This window comes from Leucopleurus acutus, assembly GCF_964270905.1.
Source record: "Leucopleurus acutus genome assembly, chromosome: 8".
Classification (NCBI taxonomy): domain Eukaryota; kingdom Metazoa; phylum Chordata; class Mammalia; order Artiodactyla; family Delphinidae; genus Leucopleurus; species Leucopleurus acutus.
Genome location: NC_139151.1, coordinates 30,383,620 through 30,410,534, shown reverse-complemented (window position 1 = coordinate 30,410,534; position 26,915 = coordinate 30,383,620). Strand labels below are relative to the sequence as shown.

The 26,915-nt window shown below is 35.7% G+C and overlaps 1 protein-coding gene across 1 annotated transcript in view; it reads left to right on the top strand.

Moving 5' to 3' along the window:
- LOC309964926 (cytoplasmic dynein 2 heavy chain 1-like) overlaps positions 1-26,915 on the top strand; it is a gene marked incomplete at both ends in the record, with an annotated part of 239,188 nt that overhangs the window by 208,290 nt on the left and 3,983 nt on the right. The window contains 2 exons of the mRNA XM_082844100.1: positions 10,473-10,562; positions 20,869-20,978. Of these exons, the coding sequence (XP_082700226.1) occupies positions 10,473-10,562; positions 20,869-20,978 (200 nt within the window). The remainder of the gene's footprint in view (positions 1-10,472; positions 10,563-20,868; positions 20,979-26,915) is intronic.

The following is a 26,915-nucleotide window of genomic DNA, read 5'->3' as shown; positions in this document are numbered from 1 at the left end:
ACCGAAGCTCATTCAAGAAGAAATAGGTAACCCATAGCCTATATCTATTAAGGAAGTTGAATTTGTTATTAAAAACCTTCCAGCAAAGAGAGCTCCTAGAATCCACTGGTGAAATCTAACAAATATTTAAGGAAGAAATAATACCAAATCTGTAAACTATTTCAGAAAATAGAAGAGGCAGGAATACTTCCCTGCTTTTTCTGTGAGACCAGCATTGCCTGGTAATAAAACCTAACAAATACATCATAATAAAAGAAATCTACAGACTAATTTCCTTCATGAATATAGACACTAAAATTCTTACCAATATTTTAACAAATTGAATCAAAAAAAATATAAAAATGGATAGCCAAGTGTGGTTTATCTTAAGAATACAAGTTTGAGTTAATAAAAAAAATTGATGTTATTTACCATTTTAATAACTAATTTTAAAAATCGTGATTATCTTTATAGAGACAGAAAAAGCATTTGACAAAATTCAGCATCCAGTCATGACAAAACCTTTCACTAAATTGGAATTTGAGGTGAACCTTCTTAACCAGATAAAGGTCACCTATGAAGAACCTATAGCTAACATAAGAGTAAAAGACTGAATGTTTTCCCCCTAAGATTGTTAATAAAACATTGAGGTCTCACCAGTTCTTTTCAGCATTATACTGATGGTCCTAGCTAGCACAACAAGTTAAGAAAAAGAAATAAAAGCCATACAAACTGGAAAGGAAGAAGGAAACCTATCTTTTTTTTTGTAGAGGATATAATGAACTATTCACAAGATCTTAAGAAATATAAAAGCTCTAAGGCTAGTAAGAGAGTTTAAGTTTAGCAAGCTTTTGGTAAACACATTAAAAATGATGTATATCCTGGAAACAAACTATTGAGTATTGAAATATAAAAGTACCATTTGTAATAATAGCAGAAAGATGATATATCAGGATAAAATTGACAAAAGATGTGTAAAACTTTTGTACATACTGAAAACTACAAAACATTGATGAGTGAAATTTAAAAAGACCTAAATAAATGGAAAGATGCAGTGAAAGTTGTACTGTGCTCACAGATCAGGAGACCCATTATTACTGTTAAGATGTTAGTCTTTTCCAGATTGATCCTGAGATTCAACACAGTCCTGATAAAAATCCTCTGTAGAATTTTTTTATAGTGATTGAGAATTCAATTTGAATAAAATGCAAAAGACCTAGTGTAGCCTAAACAGTTTTGAAAAAGAAGAGTAAAATGGAAGATCTTACTCTTCATGATTTCAAGACTTATTAAGATATAATCAAAGCAGTGTGGTAATGGTAGAAAGATAGGTATATAGCTCAATAGAACAGAATAAAGAGTTCAGAAATAGACCCACAGATATATGATCAATTAATTTTCACCAAATATACTGGGGCAATTAAATGGAGACAGGGAAATTTCTTTAACAAATGGTAGTAAAACAATCAAATAGCCAAAAGCCTAATAATAATAATAGTAATACATACACCTGTACCTCCAAACATATACAAAAATTATCCCCAAATTGATCACACCGTTATGAAAATTCAAAGTAAGCCACAGACTAGGGGAAAAGATTTGCAAGACATACCTCTAACCAAGGAATATATATCCAGAAATATTAAAAAGAAATCAATTCGAAAATGCAAAGACAAACATCCCAATTTTTAAAATGAGAAAAAAGATTTGAATAGACACTTTATCAAGAAAATATACATATATTTAATTATACCAACATGACATTGTCCTAAATGAGTTTATCACAGAAAACATTGCAGAAAGAATCCATAAATTCTTAAAATCTCAGAGAATGTAAAAACATATATTCGACGTATGTTCAACATGTTGAACATTATTTTGAAATAAATTTCACAGAAGTAAATATACATTTAATCTGTTTTTATTAGATTTTATTAGATGGAAAAATTTATAGATCATTTTACATGCTGAACATATTTGATGATTAACTTATCATCTTTCCCAAAGCTTCATTATAAGTATTTTTAATACTTCCAGTTGTATGTGTATGCTATGCTGAGGAAGCTATGAATCTGTTACATATTGGAAAGACAGATATTAAATAATACTTGTTTTAAAATGTACATACATTTTTAATAGAATTTATCATTCTCCACCAATAGCCATTTTCAATCATCAGATCCTTTCTCAAGGTGCCTTTAAAATTATTTTGGTATGCTGTACTACTCATCACAACAGCAATGTTTTACCAGTTATCTGGTTTGTTTATTTCCTTGCTTGACTCTTCAATTTTTTTGGTAATTCTGGGTTAATTTAGTTAAATTTTTGTGCTAATGAGGTCATGATTCAATCCCTAAATTGACCTCTTGGCTTCAAATTGTTATGTAAATTTGAATTTTTTAAATAACTATAGTGACCTTCAAATTTATCACCCAAACTATAGTTTTAAGAGTGAAAGGGACTCCTACCTGGATGGAACTCTGGGACAATAGGGATCATTAGGCAAATTGGATGTATGGACATCTTATTTATAACTCTATTTTTTTCAAAATGTGCAAGGATGGAGGAGGAGCTGGGATTTTTTTTAAAAAATTAGTAATTGGATGATATAATAAATAATATTCAGCAAACATTTATTGACCATCTACCATGGACTCTCTATACCATGCCAGGCCCTAGAGATAGGAATAATACATAGTACACGGTCTCTGTATTCAGTGAGCTCAAAGTGGGTAACAAAAATATTATCAAGCACACAATGTTGACATAGACTCAAGAAGGAAACTGCTTTCTTCTTTTCCTTTCTCACATTTTTCCAATGAAGTTTTGTAATTGTGGCAATAAACATATATCATAAAATTTATCATTTTAACCATTTTAAGTGTACAGTTCAGTAATGTTAAGTACAGTCACACTGTTGTGCAACCAGTCTCCAGAACTCTTTCCATTTTACAAAACTGAAACGCTACCCATTTAAACAACTTCCCATTCCCCCACCACCTAGCCCCCAGCAACCACCATTCTACTTTCTATCTCTATGAATTTGACTACTCTAGGTACCTCATATAAGTGGAATCAAGCAGCATTTGTCTTTTGGTGACTGGTTTGTATCACTAAGGATAATATCCTCAAGGTTCATCCATATGGTAGCATGTGTCAGTATTTCCCTTTTTTTTCAGTGCTGAATAATTTTCCATTGTATGTATATGCAGATGGTCCCCGACTTAAGGTGGTTTCTACTCTATGATGAGGCAAAAATGATATGTATTCAGTAGAAACCATACTTTGAATTTTGAAGTTTGATCTTTTCCCTGGCTAGCAATATGTGGTACCTTATGCTCAAAGTGCTGGGCAGCACAGAGAGCTGCAGCTCTCAGTCAGCCACTCAATCATCAGGGTGAACAACTGATACACTGCAACCATTCTTTATCTATACACCCATTCTGTTTTTCACTTTCAGCGCAGTATTCCATAAATTACTTGAGATATCCTACACTTTATTATAAAATAGTCTTTGTGTTAGATGATTTTGCCCAACCATAGGCTAATGTAAGTGTTCTGGGCACGTTTAAAATAGGCTAGCCTACGCTATGATGTTTGGTGGTTTAGGTGTGTTAAATGCATTTTCAACTTGCAATATTTTCAACTTGCAATGGGTTTATCTGCACGTGGTCCCACTGTAAGTCGAGGAAGGTCTGTATCAGATTTTGTTTATCCATTCATCCATCAATGGATTGCTTCTACCTTTCCAGACGTTTTATAACTTAGTATAATCTCTTCATAAGTATTTTATAATTTTTTAATGGAAAACAGAAGTTACATGTCCTGCGAAAGCAAATAATATGATCCTCTTTAAAGGGAAGACACAAAATAAAAAGATTTTTAAAATAGGATTCATATTTTAAAAGAAAATAGTTCAGTTAAATAAATCTCTTGTATCTGAAAGTCCTTAGTTTGTTCTGGTGCTGTTTTATAGATTGTTTCTCTGTACTATTAAGAAAATTGAAATCTTTGGCTCTAAGTAAAGGTCTTAGTAAGATTAAATCAGAATGCATTCTAACTTTTATCACAAATTATCTTCTGAGTTATACTTTCTCTTCCAAATAGAAGAGAGGCTATTCTATTAGACTCTCTCTATATAGTAAGGGCTCTATTATTAGAGTGTTTTACTCTGCAGCTATCTTTATCCTTCTGAAATATAACTCTCTAATCATGTATATGTGTGTAAAATGGATTTTAGCTAATTTAATTAATTGTACAAATTTGTAACTTATGGCTAGTATAGGAGTTAGTGATAGTTTGTAAACTGCCCATATGGGTTAATCACTTCATGTGAAATTGAAATTACAATGAACTATATATTTTTTTCCTTTTTCCTTTTCTTTAAAAAAAATGTAATCTGAATTCTGTTTTCCCACCTACAGTGAAATCCCAGTGCAACTTCTAGTGCTTGAAATAAATAGCAATTTCCATGCCGTCTCCCTGTGTCAGACACTGCAATAAGCTTGAGTCCGATGAAAGTCGATTCATTTCCAAAAACTATAATCCAGTGTTGGCTTAACTTCAGCAGTGTGCAGATACTGGATTACCAGTGTCTCACTCATGTGTGATGATCAGCACGTCATTTTTATTAGTAGGATAGTGGTGTTTGTCAGTAGTATAGATAATTACGTTATTAAATGAAAAGGGAAAAGACTTACTAACTGTGGTCCTTTTTTTTAAAGTTCATATAGTAAACATATTAAGGTTGCGGAGTGGAACTTAAAACATCCAAGATTATGTACTAGAATGTTTACTTGTGCAGGTCACTTAACCTTTCTCTACCTTAGTTTCTAAATGTTCGTAATGGGAGTAATAACTATCCATCTCAGAGGGTTGATGTGAAGTCTGAAGGGTTAATACAGGTGAAATGCTGAGGACAGTGCCTGCACATGCAAGTGCTGCACAAGTGTTTCTACAGTACCTTCCTAATTCACCTCTCTGACTGCAGTTTCATCACCCTAATGCTTGTTCTCCCTATTTCTACTAGGATAATCTTTCTAAAATCCAAATATGATTGTGTCACTTCCCTAGTTAAAGTGTAATTTAGTTTTATCATTGCTTTCCAGATTAAGCTCCTCAGTATAAACATTCAAAAGCTTCATGGTCTGACCATCAGCCCAGTTGTCTCATGTCTTTTTTATTAATGCCCCTTCCTTTTCTTACTGTCCTTCTTTACTTTACTGTAAGCTGTTTATCTTTTGAGACTCACCTCAAGCATTATCTCCACCAGAAAGCCTTTCCTGACTCTTGTCCTTAGGCACAGTTTGAATTTGGTGTACCTTACATCTGTGTTTCACGAGCACAGTGCTTGTCATTATCGGGGAACTTACTGTATTGTCTGTAGCTGTCTTCTTTTATTATTTATTTCACCTTCTAGTGCAAACTTCTGTGAACAGGGATTGTGTTATAACTTTGTATCCACAGGACCTAACAAATGATTGACAAATAGCAGCTATTTAACAGGTTATTGCTGAGTTGTCAGTTAATTAATTGATGCTTGAAAAAGAGTGAATTAGGAAATCTGCTTGTATCCTGTTTTGCTTTTATGACATCTTTCATGAAAAGCATGGGATAACAAAAAGTTTACATTTAGAGTTAGACCTGGGTTCAAGTTCTCTACCATTTAGATTAAAAAAAATAGTTTAGTTAAATAAACCTACTCTAAGCCTTAGTTTCCCCATAATTATAACTTTAATTCCCAATACATAATTGTCATGTTGAATCTTCACAAAACTAGCAGCAACCTTCTGCAAAAAATATGTGCTTGATTACATGTACTCCTCCTTCATCAAAATCACACACAAAATCATACACCTTCCCTCCTACCTCTTTGGAGCAGTTTCTCAGAACTATCTGAAATGCTGTCTCCCGGGCTATAGTCCTCATTTTGCCCCAAGTAAAACTTAATGCACAACTCTCACATTGTGCATTTTTTTTCAGTTGACAAATCTCAAATGGTGTAATATAGAAATTACATTATAGAAATGTAAAATACGTTGGAGGCAGAATTAATGCTGACAGACTCTAGAGTTAGGTTATCTGGGTTCACATCTTGGACTTGCCATTTTCCAGCTCTGTGATTTTGGATATGCTGTTCTCTTTGTGTCTCCATTTTCTCCTCTGTGAAATGGAAATTACAATAGTACCTGCTTCTGGTACATATCCAAAACTCAGCACAGTTACTAACACATAAATGTTAGCTTAAAAAGTCCCCTCCAGTTATGTCTACCTTTGTCAAAATTCAACACAACTTTCAAAGCTTCACAGTACTTCCTTTACTAAGATTTCTTTGATTAAATCATTGTTTTCCTCTTAGCTCCAGAAACATGCTATATAAGTCATCCTTAAAACACCATCAGGGACATTAGCTGTGTATCTCCTTTACTGGTTTCTAATGCTCTTTAGGGTGAAGATTTTATTCCTCATAGTCTTCTATCATATCACTATCATTTCATATTACTTCGGTCATATCACATATCATGTTGTAATTCTCTACATAGGATTTAGCACTGTGTAGTCTTTTTCTTATAATATATTTAGAAATAAGTATATTGCCTTTATCCCCCAGTAAAATGTAAGCTCCATGATAGCCAGGACCTTATAATGCCTGCACATTATAGGCTCTCAGTAATTGCTGAATGGATGGACAATAAGGATTTGAATATGTATTGAATGAAAGTATTACATCTGACACTAATATTGATAGTTCTCTTAGTTAATCTATTGCTGTGTAATAAATTGCCCTAGAATTTAGTGACACAAAACAATGAAAAGTTATCACATTACAGTTTCTGTGAGTCGGGATCTGGGGGTAGCTTAGCTGGGTGTTCTGTCTTAGGGTCTCCCACAAGTCTGCAGTCACCAGGGCTGCAATTACTGCAGCCTCTCAGAGCACTTATGGGATGGCTGTTGGCAGCCCTCAGGTCCTCACTTATTGTTGACTGGACATATCAGTTCCTTGCTAGACGGGCATCTACATAAAGCAACCCACAGTATGCAACTTTTTCACACAGAGTGAACAAGGAAGAGATGAAGAGAAAGTGAGCTAGACAGAAGTCACAATATTTGTACCCTACTCTCAGAAGTGGCTTCTCATCACTTTTGCCATATTCTTTCCTTAGAAGCAACTCCCTAAAACCAGTTCATGCTCAAGGTGAGGGAATTTCACAAGGATGGAGATGAATGCCAAGTGGCAGGGGTCACTGGGAGCACCTTAAAGGTTGCCTACCAGTAACTTACATTATGTAATTAAACACTATATAAAGGAGCTCTCTTTCTACAACAGGAAAAGCATAAAACTTAGAATGTGAAAACCTGACCTATCAGCTATCTATTACTACGTAATAAACTACCCTGAAACTTAATGGCTGAAAACAAGAACAATCATTTATTTAGCTCATGAGTGTGTGGTTTGGGCAGGGTCTGGTGGGGAAGGCTTGTCTTTGCTTCGTGTGACACCAGCTGAGTCAGTTCAGCTTAGAACAGGAGGGTCTACTTAATGGACGCTCAGTCACGGGGCTGGCTAGGTGGTGCTGATTATTGGCTGGTAGTTTATCGGGACTAATGGCTAAAGGCCTTGGTTGCTCTCTAGATGTCTCCACATGGGCCTCTCTATATGGACTACTTGGCTTCTTCACAACATGGTATCTTGGTTCTAAAAGTGTATACCCCAAGAAAGAGGAAATGAAAGCTGTGAATTTGTTAAGACCTAGATCTGAAAACTGATAAAGCGTCACTTCTCCCTTATTCTATTGGTCGGGTTGTCAAGGGGTGGGGTGGACATAGACCTCAACTCTCAATGGGAAGAGTATCAAGTAATTTTGGGACCATGTTTTGAAGCTGCTGCAGTCTGCCCTTTGGGCACAAATTATTTGCATTTCTCCCACATGTAAAATGCAGTCATCTCCTTCCAAGTTTCCCGAGATGTCTCATTCCTTTACAGCCTCAGGCCGGATGTTGTCATCAAAATCAGGTGGAAGTATGGGTGAGGCTTCTTGGGTTTGGTTCTTCAAAAACAGTTTCTCAAGCATGGTTTTCAACTAAAGACCTATGATGTGCAGAGATAAGTTATTGTCCCCTACAAACCCAATATAAAATGGTAGGACAGGTAACTGCAATAGACATTCCCACTCAAAAAATGAGGAAATGGGAGGCTCACGTGTCCTTAGCAATTCTGAAATCTAAGCAAGCTTATGTTTTCAGTTCCTTTATTAGGATTCCATATTGTTCCCTGGGAATAATTATCCATGGCTCTTGGTTTTGCCCTCTGAGCTGTTGATTCTCGTCTCTTAATTATCCATACATTTCAATAAGATTTAGCCATGTTTGAAGCTGAGTGGTTTTCTCAACCTGCTTCCCACCCATAGGGATTCTGGGGTCCAAAGTTCTCTTTTAATTGTGCCCTCTTTTCCCCATTAATCCCAAACAGATGAAACTTACACCAGAACAGTATTCTAAGATTGTGAGTTTGCTTTGAATCTCATTGAGATTCACATTAGACAAAAACTATGGCCATAAATCTTGTGATAAGCCTTTTTCTCTATCTTAGGCTTCTTGTGTGTTGGCTGTGGGACAACACCCTTAAGATTCATTGAAGCCTTATTGTTTAACAGAAAGGATCTGCAAGGCATGCCCTTAAGGTCCCAAGAGTACTTTTGTCTGTCTGAGATTGTTTCCTCCCTTTCCTTTAAGTCCTCAGAGTCCCTTAGACCTCCACTATTCTCTTAGAAGCCCTTTATGTTTTCACTTACATTCTGCTGAAGGTTCTTGCAGCTTCAGCCCACCACTCAGTCTCAAATCTAGTGCCATATGTTTTAGGTTTTTGTTAAGGTAGAACCCTGCTTCTGGATACCAAAGAACTGTATCAGTTAAGTCTTGCTGTATAACAAATCCCACCAAAACTTACCAGGATAAAACATAATAATTTTTAAAAAATCATTTTATTTTAAGCTTACAGAGCTGAAATTTGGGTAGACCTTGGTAGAGAAAGCTTGTCTCTTCCACTCCGCTCACTCATGTGGCTGGCAAGTCAGTGCTGCCTGAGAGCTGGGAGCCTCAGTTCATCTCCACATGGGCCTCTCCAAAAATTGGACTTCACAATACGTTGGATGGGTTCCAAGATCAAGAGTCACAAAAGACAGGAAATACAAGCAACCAATTTCTTAAGACCTGGACCTGGAAACTGGAACCACATCACTTCTGCTATATTCACAGGACACTTATTTAAGAAGAAGAGCAGACTTCAAGTCTCCACAGAATTGTCAAAGGATTTAGGGATCATGTTTTAAAGTCATCACACCTGTTTCAGTTCACAGCATAGCTCCAGCACTTAGCTACCATATTCCTAAGAAGGCTTTACTTCATTCACCTAGAGTAATTGAACTAGATGTTTTCTAAGGTCTTTTTTTCACTGTAAGGTTTGTTATCTTACAATTTCCATTTTCCATACATTGTTGATATACTCTAGCCTGGAGTAGTTTCTCAGCTATGTAATCAGACAGTGTTTTGGGTTAGGAAATTGATGCTCTCTCCTTATTATTCCACTGGAGAAAAATAAATATTAAGTTTGAATGATAGTTACATAATATTTGAAAAATCCAGAAAACTCTCACAGAAAAGGAATATTATAATGAATGTATTAATGGAGAATGTCAGTTAAAAGAAGGTCAGATATTAAAAAGGTAACTTTTTTAGAAAGGTTTTATTTATTTCTTTAATTTAGAGTATTTTCTGTTTTATTCTCTTTTTGTCATATATCTGGTGTGGTTTGGAGATAAAATTTCTGTAATTCTGTAGGGACACAAGACTAGTTGTTTTTTGTCTTTACTACTTATAAAATGAATTTGTGAAATTTAATTTGATTTCATTACATATCATTTCAAGAAAACATGGTTTGCTACTTTCTATATACTGGTTTATGTTCATTTGTTTATTCTTTCAAGAATTTTTACTTAAAAATATTTTCTTTTAGAGAAACAGGTCAATTCATTCTGACTCTATTTATCATTCAATTTTAATGAGATAAGATCAAAGAAAAGACATATCTTTTTAAAAAGTTTTTTTATTAATTTTTTTATGGAGTATGGTTGCTTTACAATGTTGTGTTCGCCTCCACTGCACAACAAAATGAATCAGCCATACACACATACAGATATCCCCTCCCTTTTGGACTTCCTTCCCATTTAGTTTACCACAGTGCATTAGGTAGAGTTCCCTGTGCTATACAGTATGCTCCCATCAGTTGTCTATTTTATACATACACTGGGATTGACACATATACATTATTGATATTATGTATAAAATAGAAAAAAGACATATCTTAATGAAATGAATTCATGATACACATAATGTGAATTATGCCAAAATAGTTTCCCCATCACACTAATGTTAAAAGATCTTTTATATGTAATATTGTATATGTAAACTTAATTTTGATCCTTTTAAAATTGCAGTGTCCTCTCACATGGCAAAGCAAGTGGGAAGGTCCAGAAGATCCTTTACAATACCTTAGAGGTCTTGTAGCTCGTGCCCTTGCAATACAGGTAAGATGAAATTATTTAGTAATTGTATGACTGTATGACGATTGTACTATAAACTCTCATATTGTTAACCATTCTGCTAGCAACTAGTGAAAATATTATGATTTTGTTCATAGAGCACCGTATATTCCTTTCTTATTCTGTCATCTGTGATTTTACCTAGCACTCTTTAAAAAAAGACAAAACAAAAAGACTGTGTTCTCTCTGTGTAGTGTGGCTTTTCATAATTTTTGAGAATTTAGAGAAAAATCTACAATTTTAATATAGATGGATCATATAGATGGTAACTGAAACTTATTCATAACTGTGACTAATTTGCTTTAGGGTATGTCCCCCCTACAGGGAGCTGCTTTTTTCTGTTTTGTTTTTTTCCAAATTGATCAAGTTTTTTCAGAGTGGCCCAGTCAGGTAAATGAAGGAAAATTGAACAGAATAAGGAACGATATAGACGGAGAAAGACAAGGTGATTATTTTTTTTTAAGGAATAGCAAATGTTATAGGTCAGTTGGTGCACGCAATGTACCACTTTTCCTGTATGGTTTTGCACTGTCTTACTGCCTTCTTCCTCTGCTTGTTACACTGCTTTCACAAATAACATTCTTTGTCATATCAGCTTATTAGGAGTAACTTGATCAGTGTCCTTCTAGATACAGCAATCCTCATTCATTTTTTTTTTTTAGTAGTGCACATACCTGTCCACATCTTTAATTTTTCCCTTAGCAGAACACCCTGCTTTTTACCTTACAGAGAAAATTCAAGCTATGAAATATGACCACTTGAAAATGCCTACCCTTCCCTCCCACCTACAAATTTGTCTAAACCCACCCTCATCATCTTTGTTCTAATACAAAAGTAGTTGACCTTCTGCTGTTGAAGCCTCATCCGTAGAGCTGTATACTTCATTTCATCTCCTCTCATCTCTTTAGACACTTCCTCTAGGGGGGCCTTGCCTTGTGTAATTTCATCTTTTCCTCTCTTCTTACTCTATGCTGCCAGTCTGCCAATGGTACTCCTTTGAAGGGGCCAAAACTCATCTGAATGTTTATTTGGCTTCCAGTATAATCAACCTCTCAGTTGTAGGATTATTGAAGAAGAAACTACTGGATCTGAAAATGAGTTTAAAATTAGCAGGTAGAGAAGAACAAGGCAGAGACTCGGGTTTACCCATCTTCCTATCTACTGTGTATATGTCCAGATATAATCTATCAGTAAATGCCAGAAAAATGGAGGGAAGGAAGGATAGAGAAGTCAGAAGAGGAAGGACAAATAGTCCATCGGTGCTCTTAGAAAAATACAGAAATGCTCTGAAGTCCTTGGTATGTTATAATTGCATGGCTGTGATAATTTATCACTTAATGTATGTATCAGTATTATTTGCATTAGATTATTTTATAAAGGGCAGAAACTTTATTTGCTGCCAATGGGTAGCTTTTATTACACTATACGTGTAAGTATGCTTAATAATTATGCTTTGTGCATATAATAAATATATTATTGATACTGAAATTAATATCATTTAAAGCAGTTTTACATAAATTATTACAATTTTCTGGCATGATTATTCATACTGAGTATATTGTATACTGATCATCAAAACTGAAAACTTTTTCACTGTGTGATTTTCTAAAAAGCTTTATAGGCATTTAGCCTTAATTATAATGATAAAATATCCTTTTAACCTTCAGGATAATTTTCAGGCTTGACCATAGTTTATCTTATCTTTCTACCTAGGGAATATGCAATAATTCATCATTTATGTCACCACTTAAGGATATATTTTTATTGTTTTCCTGCCTTAATATTTTTTTTTTCAGTTATGACTGTACAGATATCTGCTTCCCTAAGATAACCTTTAGTGTTTGGCATTCACTTTCCATCTAGTCAAGGGTCTGCCAGGTCCTTTGATTTCATACATGCCTTTTATGTTTCACAGATAAGTAACCAGAGCAACTTACAAAGTTTAGAGGAACAGCGTGGCTACTTAGGTGGGGAAGAAAGGGCTGAGAATATTGGGAGGGCAGGGAGAATTAGAAGTACTATTTTCAGAGATCTGAGAAAATGGCAGCTTTTGGTTATTTATGAAAGTGTAATGATCAGACTGATTCCAAATAGGTACACAGCAGGTTGAGCCCAGTTCCAGCCATGGTTTAAAATCCCAGAGCCTTTCATTTAGGGCATAACATATAGGAAACAGAACAAGCTACTGAGAGTATTACACATAGTGCCTGATCAATACAGGGGTTTTGTGCAAATAAGGTGAGAGTGACTGGGTCAAGATGGCATTCATTTATTTAGTCAGTCAAACATATTATAAACAACAACTTTATGCTAAGCTCTGAGTGAAGTACTGGAGATAAAATGATTAGTCAATTGATACAGTTTCTGCCTCACAGAATTTAAATTTCTTACATTCATTCATTTAGCAATTAAAAATTCTATCTTGGTGCCATGCACTGTGCTGAGGTTGCTGAATATAGAATGGTAAACAAAATAGATACACATTGTGTCCCAAGGAACTGTCCTTACAATTTATCAGAAAAAATAGACAACCGAATAAACAGCAACAGTAAGAGTGACAAAGGAAGTCTAGTACTATGGGAGCAAATAGCAAGAGTACCTATCCTACATGGGAACAGGGAAGTGATGCTTAAGCTGAAAGCTTAGTAGGAATAGACCAAGCAAGGACAAGAGGAAAGACTGTGCCAGACAAGAGGAAAGACTGTGCCAGACAAGAGGAAGGTCAGAGTCAAGAGTAAGCCATGCACTTTTAATAACTAAAAGCAGAGCATAGAGCGCAAGGAGGGGTGTTCAGAGATTAGGCTGGTGGAGCAGGAAAGGCCATGTTATGATAATGTATTAAGGGATTATATTTGATCATAAGGGCAAAAGGGAACACTGTGGGATATTAAGGAGAGAAATCAGATTATGATTATATTTGATCATAAGGGCAAAAGGGAACACTGTGGAATATTAAGGAGAGAAATCAGATTATGTTTTAGAGGATCATTTTTCAATATGGAGAGAGTCTTACTCTACTGGGTGACATGGGTTTGAGACTGTCCTCTCAATGCTGGTGATTTAGAGAGAGCCAGAGAACCCTTAGGTACCCAAGCAGTCTCAGCCAAAGAGAGTCTTGCAGTCATTTATCCTATGGTCTCTAAGATCCTTTAGGGCAAGGACTTTTAAAAAAATAATAATTCCACTGTATTTCTAATATGTAGCATACTGCCTTCTGAATAAATGAATGAACAAATGAATGGACTAGATATATAAATATAATATAATATATATAACATATTATTTCCTATTGAGACCCTAGAATTATTTTCCTGACTTCGAGTTTTTCTGCTCTTTCTTCAGAAATAACATCTTCTGAGAGTTTCTTTGGTTCCTGATTTCTACTGTTTGTTTCCCCTTTGGCCTGCAGAATAGCCTCTACAGAAGTTCTCCCTAGTATAGTCTGATTTTTCTGTGTTGATCATTTTAAATTCCAGCATGTTCTCTACCCAGTTCATAAATCTGTGGGGTCAGCATTTGCCTTTTTCCCTCTGTCTTCATATTTTCAACTTCTCACAGTTGGATCCCTTGACTCTACGCCTGCAATTTCTGTTCCAACCTAGCTCATGAGTTGATTCTGTTTAAGGATATAAGACCTTCATATCGAGTACCCAGTTAGGCTTGGGTGTGCTAAACAGACCCAGTATTCTGCACATGTTTAATGGGCTCCTGAATGTCTCATTTTACTTCTACTGCTAACAAACTTGGGGTGCCATGTGTCATTGGCAAGCTTTCATGCCCATTTTTTAGGACTGAGCTTCTCAGTAGGTTCTTTCTTTCATTTTAAAATTTATAGTGACTTCTTGAACTCTACACAATTTTTTTGGCCTAACTCGAGCCAGTGGCTGGTACACTCATATACTACCAAATTCTGCCACCCATCATTCTTATGATGGAATCTTGTTTATATCAACTGTTAAGGTCCTTGAAATCTGGGGAGATTTAAGCAATAAAAAGAATTAGTTATTATTGTTGTTATTATTATTAATAAATGCCATTCAGCGTGACATATAAACTATCCTTAGAGTTTATCAGGAAAGACAACAAATAAGCCACAACAATCAAAATGATAAAGGAAGTGCAGTACTCTAGGAATAAATAGCAGAAGTACTACAACCTAGAAGCACTTAATGCTATCTCCATTCCTGTAATGGCCTGAATTAAGTCTGAATTAGGCCTCATTTGGGCACTGTGTAGTAGACTATACCAAAGTACCTTTTCTATCAGCAGACGCTAATGTTATGTTGCTTCCTTCCATCCCCTCCCACTGTGGAACGCTGGGAAGCATATTTTTCCCTAGTATAGGCATCAGCCCCTTCACTCTTATGTTTTTCTGAGATTCTTTTTAGGTGCTGCTTCCTATTTTTTCTTCAAATATTCAGGCACACAGTTTCTCGCATGTCTGCAAAGATGCTTGTTGTTAGCCACATAGATTGCTTTAACTTTTTCACTTTGCATTTTACTTCTATGGCCCACTTCAAGAAAACTAATTCTTCACTGAAAAAAAAATATCTGTGAGCCTCTAGCTCTTATTTCTTCCCCTTTAACCCTAATTATCACTAATACATCAGACTGGCATTTCTAGATCTAGAAATGTGGCTCGTTACACCCTTTTTGGGTTCATCTAAATAGCTCTTCTCACTTCCCTAGCAGTAAAATGTACTAGTGACCTATATTTGAGCTTCAGATCACTTTCTTTTCTTTCAGTGCACCACTTCAAACATATACTCAAACTTTTTGAATGATCAAATGAAGGATAGAAAGAAAAATGAATATTTATAAGAACTGAGCATATTTTGGATCTCAGACATACATGTGCTTTAGACACAATCTAGTAATATTTATAATATATGAGGTACATATTTTTATTTCCATTTTTAAAGATGCGAAAAGTAAAACCCCATATTCAAGAATAGTTTACAAAATGTGTATGATAAATGATAGAACTCACATTCAAATTCCCTTTCTATAATAATATCTCAGAGTTTTTGATATCTATCAGCAACATTTTTAAAAGATGTTTCTACCCCTTGAAACCTTTTTATAAGTTGGCCTCAAGGTCACCACACACTTCTGTTTTTTTATCTGTCTATTTCTCTGGCTTTTCTATTCCCTCATCTCTAATTGGATTCCCTAGAGCACAGTCCTCTGTCCTTTTCTATCTGTACTCCACCCATAGTGATCTCATGCCTATGAATCCCATCTAAACTTTTATTATTCTCAGATTTATAGCTCCAGCCCAGTATTCTCCCCTAACTCTGGTGTATACTCAGTATTTCCACTTGGATGTTTAATAAACATCTCAAACTTAACATATTCAAAACTGAACTCCTGCCCTTTACTGAAAAACTTGTGCTACCCGCAGTCTTTCCCGTAAAAGTAAATGACATCTCCACCTTTCTTGAGGCATAGGCACAAGGTCTTGGAATCATTGTTAACTCTTCTCTCATATACTGCATCCATTCAATCAGAAAAATTACCTTGGTTGTACGTTCAAAATATATTCTGAGACACCTCTCACCACTTTCACTGCTACTACCTTGATTGAGGTCATTATTGGTGCAGCTGCCACCTGACTAGTCCTGCTTCCACCCTGGTCTCCTTTCTGGTCAGTTCTCAACCCAGCAGTCTAAATATTCTGGTTAAAGCATCAGATTATATCACTCCTCTCTTGGAAATTTCCCCACGCTTTCTCGTCTCATCCAGAGTAACAAAATCCTTATAGCAACCTACAAGATCTGGCCCGTTTACCTCTCTGATTTCCTCTCCTACTTTTTGCTTCCTAATTTATTCTGTTCCAGCCATACTGGTCTCCTTGCTTTTCAATGAACAGCCTGGCACACTCCCTCAAAGGGACTTTATTCTTCCTGTTTCCTCTACCTGGAATGCTCTCCCTCAGATATCTGCAAGGAAGTTTCTTTTTTCCTTGTTTCTTCTTTTTTTTTTTTTCAAGGAAAGAAGTTTCTTTATCCCTTCAGGACCATCCTATTTCAGATTGTAACCCTCCTCTTCCTTGATACTTTACATCCTGTTTCCCTTTTAAATTTTTTTCCATAGCCTATATCTCCACCTAATAGTGTATATATTTTACTTGTTTGTTTGTTGTCTCTGTATTCCTCCACTAAAATGGAAGCTTGATAAGGGCAGAGATTTTTGTCTGTTTACTGCTCTATCCAAGCATGTAGAACAGTGGCTTACACAAGTAGGTTTTTCAATAAATATCTGTTGAATAAATGAATGATTCAGTCAATCTTAGGGTTATTCTCAAGCAAACTGACATAAATCTCTTTCATGCTTCCCAATCATCATGATTCATACACCTGCTGAGATGTATTTTTGTAGTACCCATGAGATATTTCTGAGGTTTTAGCTTCTATTTAAATCTACCCAATGAACACTATTGTTCAACTTTATACTCTGTTCCACCATCTAACATTTGAAGGCTTGTTTCATTTTCTCTTAAGATCTTGAACTTTAAAAGTAATTTTATTAAAATTACATTGTTTACTTTTCTTTCATTTTCTGAGGTGTCTTAATCAATTTTGCAAGGTTCTGCAATACTTTGCATTCCTGAGAAGGGAATCTCTTTTTTTCCCCTAACTCAGTAACTTTCACAGTCATTACTGCAATGTTTTACACATACTGGGTACTCCGTAAAAATATTCATAGGAAAACTTACATAAACAAAATTGAAAAAATAGTCTGTATGTGGTCAAAAACCTCCAGCATCCCTATTTTCATGTACTATACTCAGCTAGAAGAGCTACCTTACGGGTATTTTTTATTCATATTCTTTAATTTATTCATCATTTGGTGAATGTTTATTGAATTTTTATTATGTGCCATTCATTGCTCTGCCAATAAGAATCTCTACATTTAGTGGAGATATATAATAAATAAATACATTAAATTAGAATTGCATAGAAAAATACATCTTTGCCAAAATCCTGAGATTTAAGATTAACATACAGTCAAACTTTAAATTGGATTATCACCATTATAGAATGAACTTAGGGTATAGTATATCTGAAATGTTATCCAATAAAATATAGCTATTACTATAGCAGTAGAATTACAGAATTTTAGGCGTCAGATTTTGTACAGAGACAATAATTTCTCAATACTGTCAGCTGATTACTTCTGCCTATAGTCAACTCTCTTGCACATTTGGAATACTAAACAGTAGTCTATGATGATTGGCAGTTTTATAGAAGCAATCCTATAAACCATGCTATTTGTACTGCTTGCAGAAGATAAATCTTGGGTCTAGAAATGTGACAATATAGCAACATAATTGGCTTTCAAGATAACAAAATCTTCTCTGAATTTTTATGTGCATCTCAGCGTTTATCACATGCATACCAATTTCAGCAGCTACCTGGAGTATCACAGTAAGGGGATCTTTACAGCAGAAAACATGCAGAGAATTTAAACTCTTAAGACAAGTTTGGTTTTTTGAAGAACTGGCAGGTTCTAGCAAACAAATTACTTTCCCTGAAAGTAACCGGTGATTGTTAGTAACATTTGCTATGTTGGTACCCTTATTTTCAAAACACTGTTTCAAGGCTTTCCTTGCTTTATACAGCCATTTTTACCACTTAAAGTATTCTATTACATCTGGTATGAACATAGTTTATTAGTATAAAACAAGACAATTGAAAAATGTCTTTTATGTCATATAGTTTTATCTTTGGTTAAAGAAGAAGAATGAAAGTAGTTGACAATTTTTCTGCTATAGTCAATAAGTCTGTCCTATCAAATACTGTTATTATTTCTGAAAACCCAATGGAAAGTTATGAACAAAACATGTGTACCTTTGATTCCTAAATCAGTCATAGTCCTCACCACTATTCCATTGTCAATGATAAGTGCATGCTGATTTTCCATTCTATAATGTATCTTCTATCAGGTTCACTTTGTTGTTAGCTATATGCAGCTGGAAAACTTCACAAACAAGAAAAGCGGCGATTGGTTTCATTGTTAATTTACACATTGTCACACTTTAAAAGGACTTTAAGATATATACGCTTATCTAATTGTCTATTGCACATAATATTAAAGTAGAATATTTAATATTACTACCAATAATATTAACTTGTTTGTGAATAGTAAAAATAGTTTAGGAAAATATATTTCAGTAACATGTTTTCTAGGAAGAACCTTGAACATAAGGTCTATAGCTTAAAGAAATCTCAAAACTCCTCATACTTCATGTCCTGAAAATCATTGTTAATCTATATTAATGATTTTGTCAGGCTTTTTTTTAACCGCCACAAATTTGAAACCTCAATGAAAAATTGTTCCTAAATAAATATTCCTTTTAATGTCTATTGTTTTGAAATTGTAAAAGTGAGAAAATAAATATTTGATGTATCTAATTTTTCTTTATTTCTTTCTTTTCTGTATTTTTAAAAATTGTTTATGCCTAGATTGAAGATGATTTATATTGGATTTTTTTGTAAATGATATTAGGGCCTTGTTTCTCCTTGAGAAAATTCAAGATGGCAAAGCTAATATTTCATTGTTACTTCATTCTCACAAGATAGAAAGTATTCCCAACTAGAACTTGAAGGACTCATGTTAAATAAAACTAAGTAACCTACAATTAAATTTTGTTCTTAATAATAATTTTATTTAGTGTTGCAAATGCAAGTATGTCAAACAATTTTACAAAGGTGTGAATTTCAAGATAACCAAATATGTATATTATTCTTCATACTAGTTAAATTTTTATTAATATTTCTTGACTAAAATGCTTCCAACATTTTTCCTTATACTTGTTTAGCTATTGTAGTCTCTCAATATTTGTAATAATTATCAATTTCTCTATTTATTGAACTCTAGAGTTCTTAATTTTCTTATATAAAATTAACAGTTTTCACGATTATTTTTAAAACTTTACTCTTGCAATAATAAACTCTCATTTATAGTTTAGAGCAAGAGAATTTCATCCTATAGAGCACATAGGGAGTTATTTTCACTCCAAGTGGCATGTAAAATGCCCATTTATATGTGATAGTAAATAATCTAATATTTTAAATAAATCTAAATGTCATACCTTGTTGGCATTTGCAACATTGTTACACTTATTAGATAGGGTAGTAACATCTGTGCTTATACACATATTTATATTATTCATTTCTGGGAATGTCAGGACATTTTTAAAGTAAGCATCTATTTATTGGGCCTTCCAGAAGGTGAAGGCAAATAGTAGATCTTGATGAAATATTGAAGCTGAACTGAACTTTATATCTAATAAATATCAGTATGCTGTAGAGAAAATTGATGTAGATTAAAGGAATTAGAAAGTTAATGGGTTGAAAAGGGTGACACTTCAGCATGAGTGGTCCGGTAAGGCCACTTAGGAGGTGATATTTAAACAGAGACTTGAATGAAGTAAGAAAGCAAATCATGAACATATCTGAGGGAAAAACAGATGTAGGCAGGGAACAGGCTAACTAGTTAAGAGGTTATTGCAGTAATCCAAGTGATAATATGGTGGTGTTATGGATTAGGGTGGTGGATGTGGAAATGAAGAAGTGCTAAGATTTTTATATCAGACCTGTGAATTTGGCTGTGGGACATGGGAGAGATGTAAAAAATAATTTCAAGGTTTTGGCCTGAGCAATCAATTGAATTTCTCACTGAGCTGAAGGATTCTGGTGATAAAGAAGATTTCCTAGAGAAGAGGAAGGTGGTCTTGCAAATTTAGAATTCTGATTTGAACATGTTTAGATAACTGTTAAACATCACGGTGGAAATGTCAGAAAAGTAAGTGACAGGAAACAGGTAGGAAGGAGTAGCAGATACAATATTGGGAATCATAAGCATACTGGTCTTTAAAACTATAGGATTGACCAAGTAATGGTCCTGAGTACACCCCAATATTGGGAATTCCAGGAAAGGAGGAGGAGTCAATGATGGACACCAAGAAGTTATAGTCAGGAAGACAGAAGAAAGACTGGGAGACTGTAGTGATTGAGAAGCCAAGAGAAGAAAGTGTTTTAAGAAGGTCAAAGTGTTTTAAAAAGGTCAAATACTATAGATGAAATTAGACAATGTTTTTTTGTTATGAAGTGGCACAGATAAATATCAATAGGATAATAGCTGGTGAGAAGAAGGACCAAGAGAGGGTATTTTTTGGTTTGGTTTGGTTTTTAGTGGGAACTATTTCACCATATCTGTATCCAATCTTTATCTTTCAAGTTTGCAAAGTTTTTAAATGTGTGTTCGTGTATCTCCCTCCTCCTAGAACTGGGTAGAGAGAGCTGAAAACCAGACTCTTCTCTCCGATACACTTGACCTATCAGAACTCTTCCACCCAGACACATTTCTCAATGCGCTTCGCCAGGAAACTGCAAGGTAAATAGAATGAAATACTTATTTGTCTGAGAGGGTAATTATACTTTGATTTGTTCACTTCTGATCACATTCCCTTGATTGTCAAGAAATAAATTTATTGTTGAATCCAGATAGTTGTATTATTTCTTAATACTTGACGTTTAATAACAGTAAACTTCTAGTTTAGAGAACACTGCTTTCAATTATGATGTGTTTTATATTAGAATTGAAAAAGGCAAAACAATTTTTAAAATTTTGGTCATTTATTTATCTAGACCTATTGTGTCCAATATGGTAGGCAGAAGTCAAATGATGCTATTTAAATTTAAATGATTTATTCCTGATATTAGTGGATATGGTTTCAGTTTTTCACCATTCAGAATGATGTTGGCTGAGGGTTTGTCATATGTGGCCTGTATTATGTTGAGGTAAGTTCCCTCTGTGCCTACTTTCTGGAGAGACTTTATCATAAATGGGTGTTGAATTTTGTCGAAAGCTTTTTCTGCATCTGTTGAGATGATCGTATGTTTTTTCTCCTTCAGTTTGTTAATATGGTGTATCACATTGATTGATTTGCGTATATTGAAGAATCCTTGCATTCCTGGGATAAACCCCACTTGATCATGGTGTATGATCCTTTTAATGTGCTGCTGGATTCTGTTTGCTAGTATTTTGTTGAGGATTTTTGCATCTATGTTCATCAGTGATATTGGCCTGTAGTTGTCTTTTTTTGTGACATCTGTCTGGTTTTGGTATCAGGGCCTCATAGAATAAGATTAGGAGTGTTCCTCTCTTTGCTATATTTTGGAAGAGTTTGAGAAGGATAGTATTCACCTGTAAAGCCATCTGGTCCTGGTCTTTTCTTTGTTGGAAAATTAATCACAGTTTGTTGGAAGATTTTTAACACAGTTTCAATTTCAGTGCTTGTGATTGGTCCATTTATATTTTCTATTTCTTCCTGGTTCAGTCTCAGAAGGTTGTGCTTTTCAAAGAATTTGTCCATTTCTTCCAGTTGTCCATTTTACTAGTATATAATTGCTTGTAATAATCTCTCATGATCCTTTGTATTTCTGCAGTGTCAGTTGTTACTTCTTTTTCATTTCTAATTCTATTGATTTGAGTCTTCTCCCTTTTTTTCTTGAAGAGTCTGGCTAATGGTTTATCAATTTTATTTATCTTCGTAAAGAACCAGCTTTTAGTTTTATTGATCTTTGCTATCGTTTCCTTCACTGTTTACAGATGATGTGATACTTACTATACATAGAGAATCCTAAAGATGCTACCAGAAAACTACTACAGCTAATCAATGAATTTGGTAAAGTAGCAGGAAACAAAATTAATGCACAGGAATCTGTTGCATTCCTATACACTAATGATGAAAAATCTGAAAGAGAAATTAAGGAAAAACTCCCATTTACCACTGCAACAAAAAGAATAAAATACCTAGGAATAAACCTACCTAAGGAGACAAAAGACCTGTATGCAGAAAACTATAAGACACTGATGAAAGAAATTAAAGATGATACAAACAGATGGAGAGCTATACCATATACTTGGATTGGAAGAATCAACATTGTGAAAATGACCCAAAGCAATCTACAGATTCAATGCAATCCCTATCAACCTACCACTGGCACTTTTCACAGAACTAGAACAAAAAAATTCACAATTAGTATGGAAACATAAAAGACCCTGAATAGCCAAAGCAATCTTGAGAAAGAAAAGCAGAGCTGGAGGAATCAGGCTCCCTGACCTCAGACTATACTACAAAAGCTACAATAATCAAGACAGTATGGTACTGGCAAAAAAACAGACATGTAGATCAATGGAACAGATAGAAAGCCCAGAGATAAACCCACTCATATGGTCACCTTATCTTTGATAAAGGAGGCAAGAATATACGATGGAGCAATGACACTCTCTTCAATAAGTGGTGCTGGGAAAACTGGACAGCCACATGTGAAAAATGAAATTAGAACACTCCCTAACACCATACACAAAAATAAACTCAGATGGATTAAAGACCTAAATGTAAGGCCAGACACGATAAAACTCTTAGAGGAAAACATAGGCAGAGCACTCTATGACATAAATCACAGCAAGATCCTTTTTGACCCACCTCCTAGAGAAGTGGAAATAAAAACAAAAATAAACAAATGGGACCTAATGAAACTTCAAAGCTTTTGCACAGTAGAGGAAACCATAAACAAGACGAAAAGCCAACCCTCAAAATGAGAGAAACTATTTGCAAACATAGCAACTAACAAAGGATTAATCTCCAAATATACAACTCATGCAGCTCAATATCAAAAGAAAAACCCAATCCAAAAATGGGCAGAAGACCTAAATAGACATTTCTCCAGAGAAGATATACAGATTGCCAACAGACACGTGTAAGGATGCTCAACATCACTAATCATTAGGGAAATGCAAATCAAAACTAAAGTGAGGTATTGCCTCACAGCAGTCAGAATGGCCATCATCAAAAATCTACAAACAATAAATGCTGGAGAGGGTGTGGAGAAAAGGGAACCCTCTTGCACTGTTGATGGGAATGTAAATTGATGCAGCCACTATGGAGAACCGTATGGAGGTTCCTTGAAAACTAAAAATAGAACTACCATACAACCCAGCAATCCCACTACTGGGCATATACCCTGAGGAAACCATAATTCAAAAAGAGTCATGTACCACACTGTTCATTGCAGCTGTATTTACAATAGCCAGAACATGGAAGCAACCTAAGTGTCCATTGACAGATGAATGGATAAAGAAGATGTGGCACATATTACAATGGAATATTACTCAGCCATAAAAAAAACCGAAATTGAGTTGTTTGTAGTAAGGTGGATGGACCTAGAGACTGTCATACAGAATGAAGTAAGTCAGAAAGAGAAAAACAAATACCATATGCTAAGGCATATATATGGAATCTAAAAAAAATAGTTCTGAAGAACCTAGGGGCACAACTAAAATAAAGTCACAGACATAGAGAATGGACTTGAGGACACAGGGATGGGGAAGGGTAAGCTGGGATGAAGTGAAAGAGTGGCATGGACATATATACACTACCAAATTTAAAATAGCTAGTGGGAAGCAGCCTCATAGCACAGGGAGATCAGCTCCCTGCTTTGTGACCACCTAGAGGGGTGGAATAGGGAGGGTGGGAGGGAGACGCAAGAGGTAGGGGATATGGGGATATATGTATACATATAGCTGATTCACTTTGTTATACAGCAGCAACTAACACAACATTGTAATGCAATTGTACTCCAATGAAGATGTAAAAAAGAAATTAAATGATTTAAAGTTAAAATGGATTAAGGAGACTAGATGGTTGCATAAGAGGATGTGACCCTCATCTTCTCCCCTGAACAAATCCGAAATACATCTACAGGAGGAGCATTTCTCAGTGAAAACTAACTGGAACTGGTAGAAGGACTCCTTTAAAACCGAGGCTGTAAGAAAAATACACATGTAATCAGGTAGGAAGGGAAGAAAAGCAATCAAATCAGGACCTGTGCCCCAGAGAGGGGACTCAGAGGAAAAGGGTGATTATATGGGCAGACCCTAGCCCTGGGGAGTGAGTGGGTCAAGCCACAGACTAGGCTTCCCAGTCCTGGGGTCCTACATGGAGGAAATAAGCCCCCTCACTGGTTGGAGGAACACTGTGACAAATAGAAGGGCTGGGAGAATCCTGGGCTCCATTCAAGAGGAGTGTGTGTGCACTGGCTAGCCTCTGGGGCAAGGTGGAGAGAGGTCTGCTCTAGTGGCTGCTGAGTTTCCCGTGACTGCCTCATCATACACCCCAGCCTGAGCTAAGCAAAAGCTCTGGCCCCTCTTAGTCCATGCCACAGTATGGCACTGGATCTGGGGTGGCCAGGACCAGGGAAAAGACTTGACTTTGGGATGCAGAGGTGATTTAGTCCCAGGGTGGACCCTGGGTGGGCTGTGGTGGCCATTGTTGGCACTTACTCAAGTGGTGCCCTAGAAGCAGTCCAGAGGGCAGCCGCTGTACACCACAACTCAACCCACCACCTTGCCCCAGTATACACAGAGAAACCACAGAGGCCCTGCCTCCCCTTTGGGGCACAGAGGAGGTTGGAGATAGTGATCAGTTGTGAGAGACAAAGAGGTCTTGCCCCCACGGCAGGGAAGAGAGGTCTGCTCTAGTGGCTGCCTGTTTTCCTCCAACCACCTCATCATGTGCCTCAGCTCAAGCTAAGCAAATGGTTGGACCCCACTTAGTCCACGCCACAGCACAGCCCTTGATCTGGGGCGGCTGCGACCAGGGAAAAGATTCAACCGTGGTCTGTGGCTGAGCAGAACCACAGATGCCTGCACAGACAGCACATTGGACTTCTGTATGCACATGAACCTCACTTGATTCAGCACTCCCCTCCTGGGACAAAATTCCTGGTGTGGGGAGTGGGGAAAACCCACACTTAAAGGAAATGGAGCCAGTTCGAGCCTGACACACAGGTCTTCTTCTGCAGCAACATGGGATCAGACCCCGACCCTGGGAGGGCAGTGATGGTTACTGACCAGAGAAGAAGCCTTGCCTCACACCCCAGGCCAGCTCTGTCTCCAGCCCCACCACTTACCAAGGCGATAGCTGCCAGCACACTCTGAGGAAAGACATGACTGGCATCCACATCAAATCCAGCTCTCCCACCAAAGGCATTGAACATATGTAGTCAGCATAGAGACACTCAAACATAAGAACACCCCTTTAAGATGCAATAGGTAACTGTTTCACCTAAATTCATAGAGGCAGAGAAAGTTAAGTCTAAAAAAATGAAAAGGCAGAGGAACTACTCTCAATTGAAAGATCAAGAGAAAAAATAAATAATGAAAGAGAAATAAACAATTTACCAGATAAAGAGTTAGACACATTGGTAGTGAAAATGTTACTTGAATTAGGAAAAAGAATTGATCTAAAAAATGAACATGTTCTCAAGGAACTAGAAAATATAAAGATCCAGTCAAAAATAAATAATTTAATAGCTGAAATAACACATTAGAAGGAATGAATAGCAGACTAAGTGATATAGAAGAATGCATAAGTGATCTGGAAGACAGAATAATGGAAGTCATCCAATCAGAGCACCAGGAGAAAAAAAAAAATTTTTTTAAAAAGCAATCTAAGAAACATGTCTGATAACATTAAGTGTCCCAACTTTCGCATTTTAGTGGTTCCAGAAAGAGACGAGAGAGAGAAGGAGAGTGAAAATGTATTTGAGGAAATTGTGTCTGAAAACTTCAGAAACCTGAAGAAGGAAATAGATATCTAGGTACAGGAAGTACAGAGGGTCTCAAACAAGATGAACCCAAACAGACGCACACCAAGATATATCATAATTAAAATGGAAAATTTTTTAAATAGAGAATTCTAAAGGCAGCAAGAAAAAAATAGAGAGCCATACACAAGGGAATCCCCATAAGGCTATCAACTGATTTCTCTGCAGAAACATTGCAGGCCAGAAAGGATATATTTAAAATCCTGAAAAGGAAACACCTGCAAGCTAGGATACTCTACCCAATAAAATTATCATTTAGAATAGAAAAAGAGATAAAGAATTTCTCAGACAAGCAAAAACTAAAAGAATTCATCAATACTAAACCTACCCTAAAAGAACTGTTGAAGGATCTCTAAATGGAAAATAAGTAAGAATCTATAGGAAATGGAAAATCCCAGTAGGAAAGATAAATATATAGTAAATGTTGAAGATCACTTAAATAAGTCAGTACATAGGTTAAAAGACAAAAAGTGTAAAAGCAACTATAACTACAACAAACAACTAAGGGATAAACATGAAGATGTAAAATATGACACAAAAAACAAAAATGTCGGGGACAGTAGTAAAAATGTATATCTTTTAAAATGGTTTGAACTTAAATGACTGTCAGTTTAAATCAAGTAGATATAATTATGGGTCAACACACATGAACCTAGGG